The sequence below is a fragment of the Danio rerio genome, chromosome 19, assembly GCF_052040795.2.
Source record: "Danio rerio strain M-AB ecotype USA chromosome 19, GRCz13ab, whole genome shotgun sequence".
In the NCBI taxonomy this organism is placed as follows: domain Eukaryota; kingdom Metazoa; phylum Chordata; class Actinopteri; order Cypriniformes; family Danionidae; genus Danio; species Danio rerio.
The window spans coordinates 12,597,501-12,616,103 of NC_141039.2; the positions used below are offsets into that span (position 1 = coordinate 12,597,501).

General features: G+C 35.9%; 2 protein-coding genes and 1 long non-coding RNA gene across 7 annotated transcripts in view; 2 read left to right on the forward strand and 1 right to left on the reverse strand.

Moving 5' to 3' along the window:
* slc66a2 (solute carrier family 66 member 2) overlaps nt 1–1,151 on the forward strand; it is a 62,723-nt gene extending 61,572 nt beyond the window's left edge. The window contains exon 5 of one of the 2 annotated variants that reach the window (XM_087295506.1): nt 389–1,151. In XM_087295506.1, the coding sequence (XP_087151632.1) occupies nt 389–424 (36 nt within the window). In that variant the 3' untranslated portion in view covers nt 425–1,151. The remainder of the gene's footprint in view (nt 1–388) is intronic. The other variant, XM_087295505.1, reaches the window with a different exon arrangement.
* Nucleotides 1,152–11,933: 10,782 nt separating this feature from the next.
* LOC147832478 (uncharacterized) lies at nt 11,934–14,835 on the forward strand. The gene is made up of 2 exons (XR_015516583.1): nt 11,934–13,342; nt 14,581–14,835. It is a non-coding gene; the product is annotated as an uncharacterized LOC147832478 (long non-coding RNA).
* The window catches only part of kcng2 (potassium voltage-gated channel, subfamily G, member 2), a 56,471-nt gene continuing 52,490 nt past the window's right edge, over nt 14,623–18,603 (reverse strand). The window contains exons 3-4 of one of the 4 annotated variants that reach the window (XR_015516540.1): nt 16,564–17,991; nt 14,623–15,724 (exon numbers count right to left, since the gene is read on the reverse strand). Coding sequence is in view for 1 of the 4 variants with exons in the window: in XM_087295495.1 (XP_087151621.1) it covers nt 17,155–17,991 (837 nt within the window). In the remaining 3 variants the exon portion in view is untranslated. Of the gene's footprint in view, nt 17,992–18,603 lie in introns of all 4 variants that reach the window. The other 3 variants (XR_015516541.1, XR_015516539.1, XM_087295495.1) reach the window with 3 other exon arrangements.

Consider the following 18,603-nt stretch of genomic DNA (forward strand, 5'->3'; position numbering starts at 1 on the left):
TGTCATTTATACATTCAGAATAGCAGGACATATATAACAATTTGTCATCGTAGTCTCAAAATTCAAATATTTTTTCAAGAACTGAAATATAAACCTGCGACTGAATTTTCAAGTTGATACAGCAATATGCAAACTATCAAATAAATTGTCAGAACTGTGAAGGGGAAAAAGTCACATTTATATGGGAAACAAGCATCCATTAGTACTGCTTAAATCATAGGTCTCAAACTCCAATCCTGGAGGGCCACAGCTCTGCACAGTTTTGCTCCAACCTTTATCAAACGCAGCAGATCCAAATAATCAAGGTATTCAAGACTACTAGAGACTGTTAAGCAGGTGTGAGTTGGAGGTGGTTGGAGATAAACTATGCAGAGCTGCGGCCCTCCAGGACCAGGACTGGCTTAAGTGTTCCGTTTATTTTTGAGGACACTGTACTTCTATACATAGAACAAACCTTTACATGCATTATCATAAGGATCTGCAGTTATATATACACACACCGACACAAACATACATATATACAGTACACCAGCCCAGGGTTGCCATCATGCTTCTGAAAATGTTTGCCTTACGAACTCTCTGAATGAGCAGAAATGGATGTGACATCAGATGGATGAATGTTGACGTTTTGTTAAAAGAGATTATACAGATACTGTAGTTTTATTAGGATCAGACTGGTTTTACCTCAGAAGCCTGCTGTAGTGTTTCATGCAGTGAAGGCTAAATAGAGTGAAGAAGGAGATCTGTGTCTTTTTTTAACCAAAAAAAAAAAAAAACACTTTCCTTTTTAGTAAAAGGAGACAATCCTCAATCAGTTCACAAATTGTCAATACTTGAAGAAGTGTCTTCTCCAGTTGTTATTTTTGGACATATTGAGATCTGTTTTCATGCAATCATTTCATAGGGGACATACTGTAGGAAATTGTTGGATCATATATGACCTCTTTTTAAAAAAAAAAATTTTTTTTGTGGCATTTTGGGAGTTCATTTAAAGACCGATCTGACTTTAAGGCCAAGATCAAACCCCCAGTCAACCAAAATAAAATAAAATAAAATAAAATAAAATAAAATAAAATAAAATAAAATAAAATAAAAAAAATAAAATAAAATAAAATAAAATAAAATAAAATAAAATAAAATAAAATAAAATACTTTCCAACAAAGGGCTTTAAAAAAAAAAAAAAAAATACAAATAATGTAAAATATATGAAAAGATTCCTAAATCAAATTGTTGAATTCTTATTTTTATGTTTTGATTTATGCTTAACGATTAATGCTTTGAAAAATATTCCAAATGTAATTTTATTGAAAGAACTTTAAGAATAAAGCCATTTACATTGTTTACATATTTTTTTGCTGGATAAGTAGACACATAATTTTAATAAACAAATTATTTGCTAAATAGTCAGGGATGTTACACACTAGTGAACATTTTCTTGTTATGACGAGATGCTGCTTTTCAGTGTAAGCGGGTTGATCAATGAGGAACAGTTTAACATTGTCATAATCAATTCTTGCTTTGTCCAGTTGTCAAGAAAGTATTTTTTTTGTCAAGACCCCCAAAAGACCCTATGAAAGACTGTCTTCAATAAAACCTCACCATTTATATTAGAAAGATAGGAGTTGTGTATAATAGAAAAACAAAAAAATAAAAATAAATAATAAAAAATAATAAATAAATAATAAATAATAAAAAAAACACGTTTTATTACTTTTGCTGATATTTATTTCTATTTTCTATATCTTATTCTCTCTTTTTTTTACTTGATTATTTCTGAGATATCATGTATTTTACTGCAGCTTCTTTAAATATATATATTGTTTCTCTGTGCTGTATTTTGATACCACATCTGCTTTATATAATTTTGTTTTATCTTTACTATTTGCCATATATTATTTTTTTAAATGTCTTCTGTTTAAGGTTTTTGCCAGTTTATGAAATAGCCAGACGCATATACGATGTCTTTATCATTGCACTCCATACAGTATTGATACTCAGTTGTTTTTTTTTAACTTTGTGCTCAGTTTGTTTAGCCAAATATTGTGTCGATGTTAAGTTGGATACTGTTGATCATGCCACATTTTCAATGCTACTTTTATAGCAAGTTTTGTTAATAAATATTTGTATAAATTATGTGTGGATGTTGCTTTGTCATTATTTGTCTACATTTAAAGGGTTGGAATTGACTTAAAGTCGATCAGAATGAGTTTTAGAATATGAACACTACCAGGCAAAAGTTTTGGATTCGTAAGATTTAAAAACAACAATAATAGCTTTTCCTGCTCTCATTTATTTGATCAAAAATACAGTAAAGTGTGTCACGGTGGCTCAGTGATTAGCATTGACAAGAGGGGAGTATGAGATCTTAAGAGCACCCCTGAAATGGTACTCTCAGCCTAATCCTTAATTATTAGGGGTTGCCATGGCAGAATAAACAGCAAACTATTCCAGCATATGGCTATGTGCTGAATGCCCAGTACTAAAACACTTATTTAATGTGCCAATTTGATTTATTCAGTTTACTTATACTGTATGACTTTGGATTGTGGGAGGAACCAGAGTACCTGGGAAAAAAAACACAGCAAGAACAAGTAAGCTCCACACAGAAACAACAAATGGCCCAGCCCGGACTCAAACCAGTGACCTTCTTGCTGTAAGGCAACAGTGCTAATCACTGAGTCGCCATGTTCTGGATCAATCTAGGAAAGAGGGGGAGGAGTCAGAGTGGATTGTGGGATTATCTGAGGCGAAGATGACTAAGGGAAGAAAAGCTGGGTATTTATGTGCGTTTGGATTTGCCTAATTGGTTAATCATATGATAGCTAAAGTGGTCAATAATAACAATGCAAACCCCAGAACAAACAGAAATTAATAAACTTCACAGTTAAACCATTTTTACTGTATTAATTAAATAATTGCAGCCTTGGTGAGTAGAATAATCATCTTTTATTTTGATGACTAACATAATGGGCTCTGTTTTAACAATCTAAGCACAATCTAAGCACACACAATGTCTAAAGCGCACACTCAGCGCAGATGCAATAAGTTTATGCCCAAATCAATTTTTGCAACTTTAAGGATGGGAAAAAACAATTGGCCCACCCAACGGATATTCTAAAGCAGTGGTTCTCAAACTTTTTTCACCAAGTACCACCTTAGAAAAAAATCGTCTCTCCAAGTACCACCTTACGACGCTATTTTTTAACCAGTATTAAAAAATAGCGTCGTAAGCCTAATTAAGCAGCTACAGGTGTGCACAGTTTTAAAACGATGCAGATTAAATCCTATTATTAAGAATATGTATTATTGTCAGTCACTTTAAACATTTGAAATAGTCTGAACATTAACTGTGCTTGCAGATAAAAAAAAAAAGTTTTAGTTAAAATGTGTTTTTAAAAGTTCTTAAAAAGTAAAAAGAAAACTGCTGTACTTAAATATAAAGTATTCATAGTAGCCTATTCATCAAAAGCTGGAAATGCTGCTTGGACCTTATAAATATAGGCTATATGTCATATTCATACACTTTCAGACAAATCTTGAAATAAATGTTAAATGTACATATGACAGGGTTCATACAGGCACAGCCTAATGAAAGTCAATTCCAGCACCTATGTTTTTTTCAAGACTGACATGCTATGTATTGAAGACCTGAAATGTATTCTCAGCAACCCATAAAACATTGCATAGGAAAAGATACAAATAAAAACCATTAATAATAATATTTATTAATCATATATTAATAATAAAATTAATCTGCACTAAGTGCTTGTGAAATCTTTTTTGTACTCAAGTAAAAATACTATTACACTGCTAAAATAACACAAATTTAAGTAAATAATACTAATATTAGGTAAAAGTACAAATTACTCTTTTAAAATGTACTAGTTGGTTATTTTTGAAAAAAAATCCGATTTTCATTATGAAATTACTTTTTTTTAGGTGTAAACCTAATTTAATAGTTTGATTGCTTACATCCCAAAGCTACATGTATAATTTGCACTAACAAAGGAAGTATAGTCAATTTTTCCTTTCATGACAATTAATCTTTTTCAATAGCACTGGTAAAACTACCAAATAATCTTTAAGGCCATAGAGACACTTTTTGCCCATTTTTAAAAATATATATTTTTAAGCTTTGAAAGGTTAAATTAAAGTATATGGTAAAAAGATTTAAATTTAGCGTTTTATTTACATATTTTACACTATTTTCTTTACAATATGGCAAATTTGTTTCTTAAATAGCTGTACATCACATGTAAATTTTATTTTACACTTGATCTTAATCTAAAATAGAAACGTAAAAAAATACAAGTACACTGTCAGTAAAAAAATAAAACAAATGGCTTCATTTTACTTGAGGTATTTGAAATATGACGACACTACATTTATTAAAGCAGTGCTTTAAGAGCCTTATTGTAAATTGTGATAAATAAACAATAAGTAGGCTAACAATGGATTGCTTTGACCTGTAATGCTTTAGGATAGATCAGAATACAGCTAAATGTATAAATAACACAAATACCTCATCCAGAAACATTCCAGCATAATTATTTTGTCGTAAAGAAATAAAAAATGTTCCACCTTTGCTAAAAGTAAGTTTCACTTCACAACACAGCCAAATAAGAAGACCATTAGCATTGTCATCGATCATGTATCAATCTATTTCTAAATATTTGATAACTTTGAATACTTTTGACTAAATTTAGTTAAGGAGCAAAGATAAATAATGTCTACTTTAATAGTGGAAAGATCGCGATTGTATTCTATCTGAGCACACACGCGATCATGAGAGGTCTTGCAGTTCATTTCAAAAAAGCCTATTTAAGAGCTCACATATCTGTTTTAGCGATTTGCGTACATGAATGCGCTCTCGTGTTAAAATAAAGCACTCGCCGCATTTGCAGAAATGAGTAATTGCGCAATACCTTCATTCCCGCGCCGCCATTCAGACTGTATTTAGAGGAGTGACAGGTCAGAGGCGAGTCGACTGGCTGTCGGAGAGCGAAACGTGTATGAAGATCATCAAATAGGCAGGAAATATGTCCGCGGTTTAATTACTCTGCTAGACATCTCTGCAGTGAAAACATCCGAGAAGCATTATTCCAACAAAACATTTGTTTTTAAGTTGTTTTTTCTGTTTCTGCAACACAGAAAGCCTTTGTCCCGCCCTTACGTTTCACGCAACTAGACAAGGTCGACTGTGATTGGCCACTTTTCATGTCAGTCAAATCACGCTTCAGAATCAATTCTTAAACTTCGGAAACAGATTTTCAGCAGCTTATGACACAGTGCACTAAAATAAACACTCTAAGCACAGCGCTGTGATCGTACGCTTCACAAAACAGCCAATGCTGATCACATCAATGTTATATTACGCATTAAAGGATTAAAGTGTTAATTGTTTCTTTCATTATTCAGCGATTCCTCCGCGTACCACTAGGAGGAAGCCCGCGTACCACTAGTGGTACGCGTACCACAGTTTGAGAACCACTGTTCTAAAGGAATTGGCCTTATTATCTCAATGAGTTGAGGGTAGGGTGTGTTTTGGGCCACACGTACATTAAACCAGTCTTATCTGCCATTCCCTTTAAAGTTGTGGGTTACACTGCACTTTTTGCGACATACTCAAATTTTGCATGTCGTTACATTCCAAATTTCAACCTCGCTGAACTCTGACCTTCGATTTTTGCATTACATAAATGTGTTAGATCAATAAAAGATGAAAACATGACTCCTCTGTACATAAATGTAAGCTAAGGAACAGTTGCTCTTTTAATCAGTGTCACATGATTGGGCATGTGCCGTTATAGGACTCTGGCGGTATGATAACCTTGGATAAAAATATCACAGGATTGTTATCACTGGTGTGAAATATATTCTTTTTAAATGCCTGGGTAAAAAAATAACACATTTTTTCTCCATTTGAACACATTATATTTTATTTTGAGAAACAAATATTTCAAATATTTTGGTGGCTACATGTCAGGGAACATGTCAGGCTAAATAATTCAAATGAATCATTGACTTCTGCTGTTTTCATTAGTTTCAAAAAACACAGATTTCTCTACAATTTAAAACACCATCCTTGGATGTCTTTTTGCTGAAGATGCTGCTGAGAAAAAATGTAAATAAGACGAAAGAAAAATCGTACACATACCATAGGAACGGTATAGCAGAAAATATTTTCTGGTTTTAAAGCCTTGACTTTTCCAAACCATGGTATACCTTGAAAATGGTTATCGTCCCATGCCTACACATGATCTTGTTTTATCCCGCTCTTTTCGCAGTGCCATCTGACAGAGTTTCACATGCTTAAATGTTGCGTCGGAAATCGCAAACTTTTTAGAATGTGGAAAGTAGTTTGTAGTATAGTAAGCCAAGTAATACAGTATGCTCGAATTCGTAGTATTGGAAAGACATCAAGAAGTACCTGGATGACCTACTATATTCGGGTGTGAATGTGAGTGAAACAAGGCAACTGATGAGGGTAGGTCATGTGATAATGTCAAATGGAAGATTCAGTACTTCTGAACAGGGCTTTACATTAACACCTGCCAACCCGCCAAATGTGGGTAGATTTCAGCTCTGGCGGGTTAGACAGACACCTCCACTAGCCACTTTGGCTGGTTGGAAATAATTTTTAAATCATAGTTTTCTTAAAAGCAGAGTTTGACAATAAGCATGGCCTAACATTTATGCAAATGTAATCTTAGAATCGAGAGGCAGCAAGACTGGCAAAGATAACTTTGTTCGCACGAGCAAAACAGCAAAAAAGAAGGTAAATACCGAACGAGAGGATAATCACTCGCGCGCACCAGTGATGTGATGCGCTCGACAGTTAAAAAGCGTGCGCTCACTCCATTTAGGTTTAAGTAATGAAGTATTTAATTAACTCATTACCTTCTACACTGAGTTCAAAACTCTTTTCAAATGAGTTGAATTTCTCATGTTCTCAATCAATTCATCGTTCAACTGGAATTTGCTCCCGTTTACTTGCGCGAAACAACCGTGCCTAGAGGCAGCACAACTGGTGCCATCAGTTCCCTTTCAAATAGACTGGACAAAGAGCGATGATCGTGCACCCACAATCCTGCTGCTTTCAAGAGCTCACGATTGAAAAAAAATACACGTATTCTTTTGTAAGCAGCAGCGGTCACTGCTTTCATTTTAATTATGTTTTAAACAGATTATAACAGACCTATATTAACCATGTGTGTGTTATTATTCTTTCATTATCAAACACAGTATGTTTCACCTGCTATCTTTTGCTCACAGTTATTTTTGTTAAAGTGCACCTATAAAGCTATATTTTTCTTGTTTTGACACGTTAAAAAATGTGGCTTAGAAATACTTATTTGGTATAATCAGAGATAAATTTGGTTAATCCTTTATTTTGAGCCCTGAAAAGTCATGTGAAATAAAAACTGATTGCATTGCAACAATCAGCTATTTACATATTAGACACTGCAAGCGGAAAGCTTGATTAGTGAGGAAATGGATCTGCTTCTGTGTGAGGTGAAAATGTGCAAGCAAACCATCTATGGAACAAGACTGGTTCCACCAAAGCCTTCTGATGTGAATAAGGCGTAACCTTTTAATGAGCACATGGCATCTTTGATCTTTTTTGGTTATATTTATTATTTTCACATTGCATGTTTCAATGCAATCAAGCATTTGCTTGTCCTTTTCCAATCTGCTCAAACTTGCATTTGGTTTGTTTAAACTCATTTGGATCGATTAAATTGTTCACATAAAGCCTCTTCAGTCCGACTGAGTCATCTGTTTGATTATTTGGTTGCATTTAAATGTAGCCATTGACAGTTTAGCCGCTTTGTAGCATATTCGGGCTGTGGATATTTGAGCCTTTTTTCAAGATATATGCAAGCATTGAACCACTTTATTAAAACAGAAGCCTGTGAGTGCATTCATTATGGCTGCGGTCATTAGGGTTTGTTCGGGCAGCACACATGCTCTCAGTGGAATCAATATAGATCTGGTCAATGTGCTTCAACATTCTCTGCCACACATATTTATTCGCTTAAAGCAATAGATTTGCTCTTCATGATCAGTTCAAATAGGGCTCAATACTGGACTCACAATATAAAACATCCTGAAATCTCAGATTTTACAGACACACCTATTATAACCTAATGGTTTTAGATGGTAATAAACATTCATGATTACAAAGTATTTCAGAGTGCTTAAAAAATGATAAAGTATTGTGTAAAGCATGAAGAATGATACAGTACCAATATATAGTTTTTGTGCTTTTTCTAGCAGTGGAATCTTCATTTTTGCCGGCTCATTCAGTCTTGATAGCTATAGGTAAACATACTTGGTTTGCTGTCTTCAAAGGAAGCTTGAACCCGAGGCTTGGCTTTAGCTTAAAACCCCTAAGAATTAAATACCAATGAGAGAAAGCTTGGTGAGCAGTAGAAAAGTAAGGAATAATTTAATGAAGTTGATCCCACTTCCACCAAGAACGTGCTAGAAATAAATTTAAAAGAAAAACTGAAAAATGTGAAAAGTTACTCCTGTGATAGTACAAAGATGATAGAAAAATAACCATGTTTTTGACAGAAATCACAATATGAGAGTGACTGCTATGAGATTGACTGCCCATGATTTTATTTTAGTGCAGTGGTGTCAAACTCAATTACTGGAGAGTTGAGTTCCAGCCCTGCTTCAACACGCCTATCTGTAGGTAACCATCAAGCATAAAAGACTCAGTTAGTTTGATCAGATTATTGTTTTTTTCTTTAAAAACATATGAGATTTTATAATGTCTAGAGCAGGACTATTCAATTGGCACCCTGCTGGCTGAATCCGGCCCCCGAGGCACTTTGTTTTGGCCCTCCAAACAGTGTAACCAAGACATCAATTCAGTCGACAAACGGCCGCTATAGTTATGAGGTTACGTGCGTCTGTTCAATAACAGCACGTGCTTCAGTTAAAGGCTGCACAGAGCGTGAGTCATCATAAGCGAGTGATGCGGGCAGCCGAAAATATGTTTGTAGAAAAGGCTATTTGTACAATGCACTGATATCGTTAATAGGGATGCAACGATTAGGCGATTTTACTATTAACTGCGCTTTAATTCGTCACAGTTTATTAATCGTAAAGTCTTCTCTGAGCCGCATTTCTGTTACACGGAACGAAACGAAACCGCTGCAATGCCAAGTTGCCTATGCGCAAGTTTTAAGTTTGAAGTACACCGAGGCCAATACGCACGCACACAGGATTAACTATAGCAGCAGCCGTTCCAGTATCACGTCTTTTCCGCTTGCAAGTTTGTTATTTCTAATGTAAGAATATATGACAATATGCGGGCGCCAGCGGAGCGACGCGATTGCGTCTTTCTGGGCGCACGCAGTAGAAAACATCCCCTGGTAAGAGTTGTGCGTGCCATTCAGTGCAATGTAAAATATACAAAAATAGTCCATAACAATAGTGGTAGTCCATAACATGACATGTAGTTCATGTGAGAATGTATGTTTACCGGTGATCTCTGGTGGTTAGATCACTGGTAATCATGACAACTAGAGTCTAGTTTGTTTACATTAAGGCCCCGTTTACACTAATACATTTTAGTTTTAGAATGAAAACAATCCACAACTGGCGTTTCAGTTATTCATTATTTTATTCCTTAGTATTCCTTTAAACAACGTAATTACAATGTTATAATTATGTTACATTAATGTACTAATGCAATGCTACAAGAATGTAGTAATTACAATGATCTAACAATGTGATTACAATGTTATAACAATGTAGTTATATCAATGTAAATACAATGCTACAATAGTATAGTAATTACAATGTTATAACTGTTATATACTGTTATGTTAGAACTGTGTAATTACTATCATATATGTAATTGCAATGTTATACCAATGTAATGATCACAATGCTATATTCATAACAGTGTTATAACAGGGTAATTACATTGTTATGTCTATGTATATAGGGTTAGGGTTAATATAGTAATTACATTATTATAACAGTGAAACTACAATGCTATAACAATGTAGTTTTAGCAATGGTATTACAATGTTATAACAATATAAATACTATCATAGCTGTAATTACAATGCTGTAACAATGTATTAATTGTAGCAATAAATGTATTAAATGTAGTAATTACAATGCTATAACAATGTAGTTATAACAATGAAAAAACAATGCTACAACAAAATAGTAAGTACAATGTTAAAACATTGCAATTATGATGCAACTACATTGTTATAACATTGTAAATACATTGTAATTGCGCTGTTTTAGCAATGTTGTTATAACAATGCAGTTACAATGTTATAACATGTGTAATTACTATCATACATGTATTTAAGATGTTATAACCATGAAGCAAGTACAATGGTATACCAATGTAGTAATTACGGTGCTATATTTATAACAGTGTTGTAACGGTAATCACTATCAGAGATGTAATTACAATGCTATAACAATGTAATTACAATGTAATAACAATGCAATTACAACGCTTATACCTATGTTATACCAATGTAGTAACTACAATGTTTTAACAATATAGTAACAACAATGCTATAGCAATGGAGTAATTACAATGTTACTACAGTGTAATAACAATGTTATTAAATCGTAATTACATTCATAACAACAAGTTGTTATTACCTATCTACCGCGTATATTTACATATAAATACACAAATACAGTACATGAAATACACAAAGTATATAAGTTTATAGTAATTATAAGTTTATAAATATTATATTGGATGTAATTACTATGTAACAGTAACGTAATTACAATGTAATGACATAGTAATAAAAGTTTGTAACTACATGTGTACTGTGTAAATTTAAGTATTCAGCTTGTGATAACCAAATTTTGTACATGCAATATTTAAAAAAAACATTCACATTCATAAATATTATCTTGGATGTAACTACAATGTAATTATATATATTTACATTAGATGTCGCCTTCCCTGTTGTTGTCTATTGGAAGGAATGGATCAATAGTGTTGCCATTTTAGTACAGGCTAGCGCTCTTTTAAAATGAATGCTGAACTAAGGTGCAGTGAAGGACTGTGGCCATCCAGAGCCAGAGATTTACACAAATTTACAAACATACTTTTCCCAGTAGTCAGTATGCAAATATTTTTATAATTCCGAAAATGATAATTTTACATCACTTTTCTACATCCATGGATAAGTGATCGCATGAGCATTGCCAACAAAGAGTTGTGTTTGTGTGCATGGAGATGTATTATCCTCCCTCCCTGTTTAATTCGATCTAATCCATGTCCTGAAATACACCTCCTCTCCTGCTTTCGCTTCTCACTCTAATGGAGGGAGCGATTCGTTTGTGAATAAATCCCCATTATGAACGACTCATTCACTTAGTCAACAATAATACAAGTTTCTAGCACTGCAATGTCTTGTCATATTTCATTTACATTATATGCTTGTTTTATTCAACAAAACTAGCATAAGCCTAGTATTCAGTGCAAGTTAGCGCTACTTTGCATGGTGAATTCAGTAAGTGACTATTATCATCAATATCATTACTTGTTTAGCACAAAAAATCATAACATAGACAAATGTAAAAAAACGAAAGCTTACCTTATGAAATGTTCTGCCTTTATGCTTTGTTTTCTTTGCTTGCTCATTACTACAGCCGTAAGCAGCCCAAAAGTCCAGCATCTTAACATTGGCACACGGTCTTAGTGCGGTTGAACGACATTTGTCCTGGGAGCCCTATACAAATGTGACGGCACTATTTGAGGCATGCTCAGTGTTGGTATGTGATAGCAAGTGTATATATATCTAAGCAATGCATTTACTATGTAATGACAAAGTAATTATATCCAAAAAAATGTAATTACATATGTACTGTATATTTATGTATAAATACACATACTGTACATTAAATACATGAAGAAACATTTACGTTTATAAATATTATATTGGATAAAATTACAATGTAGTAGCAAAGTAATTACAAAGTAATGACATAGTAATTACGTTTGTAATAACATGTGTAATGTTTATATTTATGTATATAAATAATCAAATACTGTACATGCAATATAAAAAGAAACATTTACAATTATAAAATATTATCTTGGATGTAACTACAATGCAATTTCAATGTAATGACACAGCAATTGCACACAACATAAAAGTTTATAATTACATATTACATCTCAGATGTAAATACAATGTTATAACAATGTGATTACAATGTCATTACATCCAAAATCAGAGTTTGTTATTAGACATTGTCGCCTTAGAATTATTTTTAAAAATCTGTAAAATCAGTCCAAGGCACTAAAAAAAAAGTGGAAATAATTAAAAAGCCTTTATTGACATGGCCCTTCCTTAAAACTGCGCCTGCGCGTTTTGGCAAACAACTGCCTTCATTAGGGTAACAGTCATCAGGTGCATCTGAAGTTTATTTTGAATGCTACAGTCTCATGACATTAGAATATGTAAACAATACTAAAATAATACATTGAACACAAGGTCAACTCAACAACTTTGTCATGATCACCAGTGATCTAGCGTTTGCAAACTACAAATCTGCCTCTTTAATGGACTATAGATCCCATCATGCACCTCACTCACACACCTGGCCCAGATTTCCCCTTGATTGCAAACACACACTGCTGAAGCTGGACTAATCAGATGGACAATAAACACAGGACACAAACACACACACACACACACACACACACACACACACACACACACACACATACACACACACACACACAGTTGCTGAGTCTTTTTAACTGTAAAGCTGCGGTCACACGCTCGTGCGACAAGATTTGCAGTTTGCTGCTTTGCAAAGTTCAAGCTTGGTGATCTCTGACCTGTGAAATCGCATAAAGTGATTGTGTAAGACCAATTGAAGATCAACACATGACCTCTCTGTACAGTAATTTTAAATATTGACCAATGACTTGCTTTTTAAATTGTTAATCATCCTTAATCCCGCCCCTTTTTACAGCGTCGTACAACAGAATTTTGCATGCTTAAACTCTAGTGTGATCGCGGCATAAGTGAGCATTTCCTAGTATTTTCCTTGTCTTGTCTTTTGTGTTTTTGGACCCTTGTTTATTTTACTGTTTACGTTGTTTTGCCGCCTGACTCAACCATTCACCTGTTATACTGACCATTCTCTGGATTACCTGCATTTTCCCTTCTGTCCCTGTGTTAACCTTGCCTGTACTACGGCTCTTTACATTTTGTATTTGGCTCATATGTTTATGATCTGGCAGTCCTGTCTTTTTTTCTGTTTAAATTTGTGTACCCACTTTCATCTCATGTAAATTGATGCACTTTAATTTAAAGGGTCACGAAACACCAAAACACATTTTTTGAGCTGTTGACAGTCGTATATGTGTTCCACACTGCTAAAAACACTATTAGGACACCTATATTTCACCAAAAAGTGTAAATTGGTTGTTTTTGTGTTATTTCAAGCAAATTCGTACTTCCGGTTTGAAACGAATTTTTGAAGCTGCGTCACGGTCATGAGATAATAGCCTGTATTCCAGCATGCAGACTGGACGTCTGTGCCAGAGAGGACCTTATTACATCTCAGAGTGTGCTGCATTAATGCATGAGTAAGGCTTGGTTCAAACCAATCAGCGCGCTCTATTGTGCAACTTCATTAACATTCATTACTGTCACAGTGTTTAGACGACAGAGACGCCACGTTGTATTGGCAAAACAAGCGTGAACTGTTGCTTTTATAGTTTGCTGCAGTTTTGTTTTCGTTTTCTCTCTGTGAGAGCTCAGCTGGAGTCGCGTGTGGATTAAAAGTGTACGTGACGCTCGACAACAATAACTTACGTGTCTAAGGAAGAACATTGTTTACCTGAGGCTGTTCTTATCTGCAAACGCTGAGATCCGGATTCGCTTGTTGTCTTCTCTTAATAAAGACGCGGCTCTAGTTGCTGGTGATTGTCCTGACTCTACAGATTTGGTAAGTGAGCGACCAGTGCTCTTTGTTTATTCAGTTTGTTCGTATCGAACTAACTATTGCACCGAGTGTAAACATGTTAGCACCACAACCAAACTTTAACCTCGTGTAGGATTTTCACCGCATTTTGTGACCGGAATAACACATGCGGCTTTCTGACACTACCTGCCGAGTGCATCTAAATTTCCTGGAAATGTGGAGGTTTTTTTTCTCTCATTCGCCGTGCGGTATCAAACATTGCATGAAAAATCCACGCTTAGAGCAGTTCCTCGAATCAAATATCTCGTTTGTCGCGAGGGGCATGAATGAATCCCCTGAATGAAAGAGCCAAACTGCAGTTAAAGTCCACCATTTAATAATTTGGCAAATAATTCGACTACAGATGTCCATGTAAACACCATCACTTTCTCCCGTGTGTGTGTGTGTATGTGTGTTTTGACTCTGAAACTCCCACGTGCCCAAATAGACACTTCCACACCATCCCACTTTAGTTCCTCCTACACTCCTCCCTAAACAGAGCTGGACACGCCCACTTTTCTGACTTTTTCCAAAGTAGAGGTGTGAAAACACCCTGCTGAAATGAGGGGGTTTCATGGCCCTTTAAGAATACTTAATGCATTCAAGTTCCCAGCTATCACTCGAGACGATTCAAAAATAAGGAACTTTTATTCGTTTAAAGGGTATTTCATTGTGTTTATTACATCCAGCAGATCCTGAGGCTATGGCATCTAAAAGCAGAACTATACAGAAATATGTGTAAATGTGTTTTCATAAACATGGTTATTGCAAATTAGCTATAGAGGAGCATAAATAAGAAGTTCAATAGGCTTTTCTGACCAGTGTTACACACTGTATTCTTTGCCATCAGAGGAAAGCTCATTTTACTGTAAAGGTGGATGCAAAATAAAATGTCAGTCTTCACAGTCGTACAGTTTTCACAGGTTAAAGCATCCATCTGCCAGGAACGCCAGCTTGAAGAAAATTCTATCATCACTCACCCTCATGTCATTCAAAACCCAAATGGTTTACTTTTTTCAGTGGAAAATAAAAGAAGACATTTAACACAATGTTCATGCTGCTCATTTCCATATAATGCAAGGGAGCCTCTGTCTAATATGTCTGTTTGATGACTAGTCTACACAGTCAAAATATCTTTTAATTAAGAAGTACCATATTCATGGGCTTTTTCAGTTCAGAAAAGTACTAAACATAGCAGTACTGGCAATTTATTACCAGGTTTTTGTGCTGTAATTTACAACACCATCAATGCTATATTCCTTACAAACTATTAAAAATATGAATTAAAAAGTCACTTTTTTTTTACTTTTAACATTAAACGTTGGAGGACAGATCAAGGTCCCATAATGTGGTTCCATAGCATAAATAGAAAAAAAGAAAAAACTTTAATTCACAGATATTTTTTGGACGTGTGTTTGGAATATTGTGAGACGTGTATTCGTTTTTTGTGTATTAGATGTGTATTCGTTTTACACTGACAGCCAAATTTAGCCTTGATTTTGCCAAGATGTCAGTGTTTAAACATCCATTGATTGTCTTTAAGCACAACTTGCTTGCTGGGATATTAGTATGAAGAGTGTGGAGAGGAAACTACTACAAATGTAAATGTTGTTCGACTTTGTATCTTTTCCTCCACAAAGTTACCATATGGCTTCATGGCTTGCAATCACTTTTCATTCATTTTCTTTTTAGCTTAGTCCCTTTCTTAATCAGGGCTCGCCACAGCAGAATGTACCGCCAACTTATCCAGCAAATGTTTTACGCAGCAGATGCCCTTCCAGCCGCAACCCAACACTGGAAAACACGCATACACTATTGCATTAACACACAAAACCTACGGCCACTTAAGCTTATTCAATTCACCTATACCATATGTCTTTGGACTGTGGGGAAAACTGGAGCATCCAGAGAAAACCCACGCAAACACGAGGAGAACATGCAAACTCCACACGGAAATGCCAGCTGACCCAGCCGGGGCTCAAAATAGCAACCTTTTTTCTGTGAGGTGATCGTGCTACCCACTGCGGCCCCATGATGCCCCAATCACTTTTGGTTTGTGTTCCATTCAAGAAAATATGTCATCAGCCCACATGGAATCTGGGTGCACAAAAATCCACAGATTCCAGCTGATTTTTTAGCCCATCATTGAGTATATTTATTTAGTTGTGTAAATGTGTATTTAATTTGCATTTGTAATTAGGGCTGCACAGTGGTGCAGTAGGTAGTGCTGTCGCCTCACAGCAAGAAGCTCGCTGGTTCGACCCTCGGCTGGGTCATTTGGCGTTTTTGTGTGGAATTTCCATATTCTCCCTGTGTTCGCGTGGGTTTTCTCCGAGTGCTCCAGTTTCCCCCCTCAAGTCCAAAGATGTGGTTTAAATGAATTGGGTAGGCTAAATTGTCCATAGTGTTTGAGTGTGGATGAGTGTGTATGGATGTTTCCCAGTGATGGGTTGCAACTGGAAGGGGATCCGCTGCGTAAAACATATGCTGTGAAAGTTGGCGGTTCATTCTGCTGTGGCCACCCCTGATTAATAAAGGGACTCAGCTGAAAAGAAGATTAATAAGTGAATGCATTTGTCATTAATATATTAATTCAGTTAAATAATTAATTTCAGTAATATTATTGACAAATATGAAAATGTTCATATGATTCATTTACAATAGAGTTTGTGAAGTAATGTTTTCTGTCATTTAGTAGATTTGTTTTTCTAATTGGATTTGCTTTGTAAACATTAAATAAAGGTAAAAACCGCATTATTTTTCATGTATTTGTCATATAAAGTTTTTAGTTATGATACTTCCAAAATCATTCTGGATAAATTCACAGATTTTTTATTTTTTTTTACCAAAAAAAAAAAAAAACAAAACAAAACCTTTAGCACTTTTTTTTTTCTTTTTACAAAAATTCTGTGCAGAAATAGCAAAAAAAGTGAGCAGATTCTGTCTGGCCCTAGTCATCAAGAACAACATGAGGGTGAGTAAATGACAGAATATTCCTTTCAGGTAAAAACCAACACCTTAAATGATTGTGCTTTGGACATACAAACATTTCCTTGTAATTCTCCTGGTCCTGTTATCAATAATTGTCAAGTCACCTGATCATACAGGTACTAAATATGGCCTCACATTTTTTCCTTCAGTCTTACAGTCAGCTGTTTGCGTTATGACTTCAGTGATCTCCGCAGCTGTGGCGCTCCTTGACTTGCCACAGCCACAGATCTGCGGTGGAGTGCACTGACTGCGGTGGTCTCCGTGATCCCATGTATAGAACTGTCAGTGTCCTGTGAATCCTCACTGTTTTGGGACTTTGTGCTGTCCTGCGAATCAGGCTTGTGTCTTGTGGCCCGATTTTGTTCCTCTTTAAGCTCCAGGTAGGAGCGTGAAAATGTGTGAAATATGGATGTGACTGGGAACGCCATGAGCAGGATTCCACTCAAAATACTGCTGAGCGCCACCACCTGGCCAGGAATACTGCGCGGAACCATATCACCGTATCCCACCGTCGTCATTGAGATGACAGCCCACCAGTAGCTCCCAGGGATGCTGGTAAACTCCTGTTTGGCACCCAGCTCACTCTCGGCCAGAAAGACCAATGGAGAAAACAGGGCCATGGCCACACACAAGAACAGCAGGAGGAGTCCGAACTCTCGAGTGCAGCGGCGAACCGTCAACCCAAGTGTCTGCAGTCCCAAAGAATGACGTGCCAAACGCATGACGTAGAAAATCCGCAACGCTCGAAGAACTCGCAGGACCAGTCCCACTTTCTCCAGGTAGTTGTTTCCAGAGCCGGCAGGACGGTCACCCACAGACATCGAGTCCACTATTAGAGTGATGTAATAGGGCAGGATGGCCACCACGTCAATGATGTTCAGGGGTGTGCGCAGGAAGGTGCACTTGCTTTGCGTCTGGATGAAGCGGAGCAGGAACTCCAGGGAGAACCAGCCCACACACACTGTTTCCAGCACAAAGATGTTGTAGCACCTCTGGGAGCACTCGCCCTGAAAGAGAAAACAAACGTTAGTGAGGTTATGGCTTGAGGTTTCACATTCTGCTAAAACTCTGACAAATCTGAAATCATTAAGGTTTGTTATATGAGGGTTATTTTGTAGTGTACATGCCTCAGCATATTGGATCACTCTTAAAAGGCACCCATTTTATCCATTTTCAAGATTTAATATGAGTCTTTTGTGTCTCCAGAGTGTGAGTTTCAGCTCAAAATACCCATCAGATTATTTTTTATAGATTTCAGAAATGTGGGATTTCTGCTCTGAACACAATGTAGCTGTTTTTGCTTTTAATGCTAGTTCTCTCTGCCCACCGCTCGCACATGCCAGTCAGAGTGTGCCACTCTGCCTCAGATAAACAGCACAGTGACAGACATGAAGGAAGCAGATCTCACGTAACGTTTTATGAGAAATACTACAGTAAGAACTTTCCCAATGATTATTTGATGTATTTGTTGTGGAGTTAATTCAAGCATTTCTGCAATGATGAGCCACACACAATGTCATTACAACATTTACACACATACAGACACGCACATACAGCGCATGCATTTAGGTTAGCAATGTTTTTGCACAGCAAATTTGACAAGATACACGTTAATATCA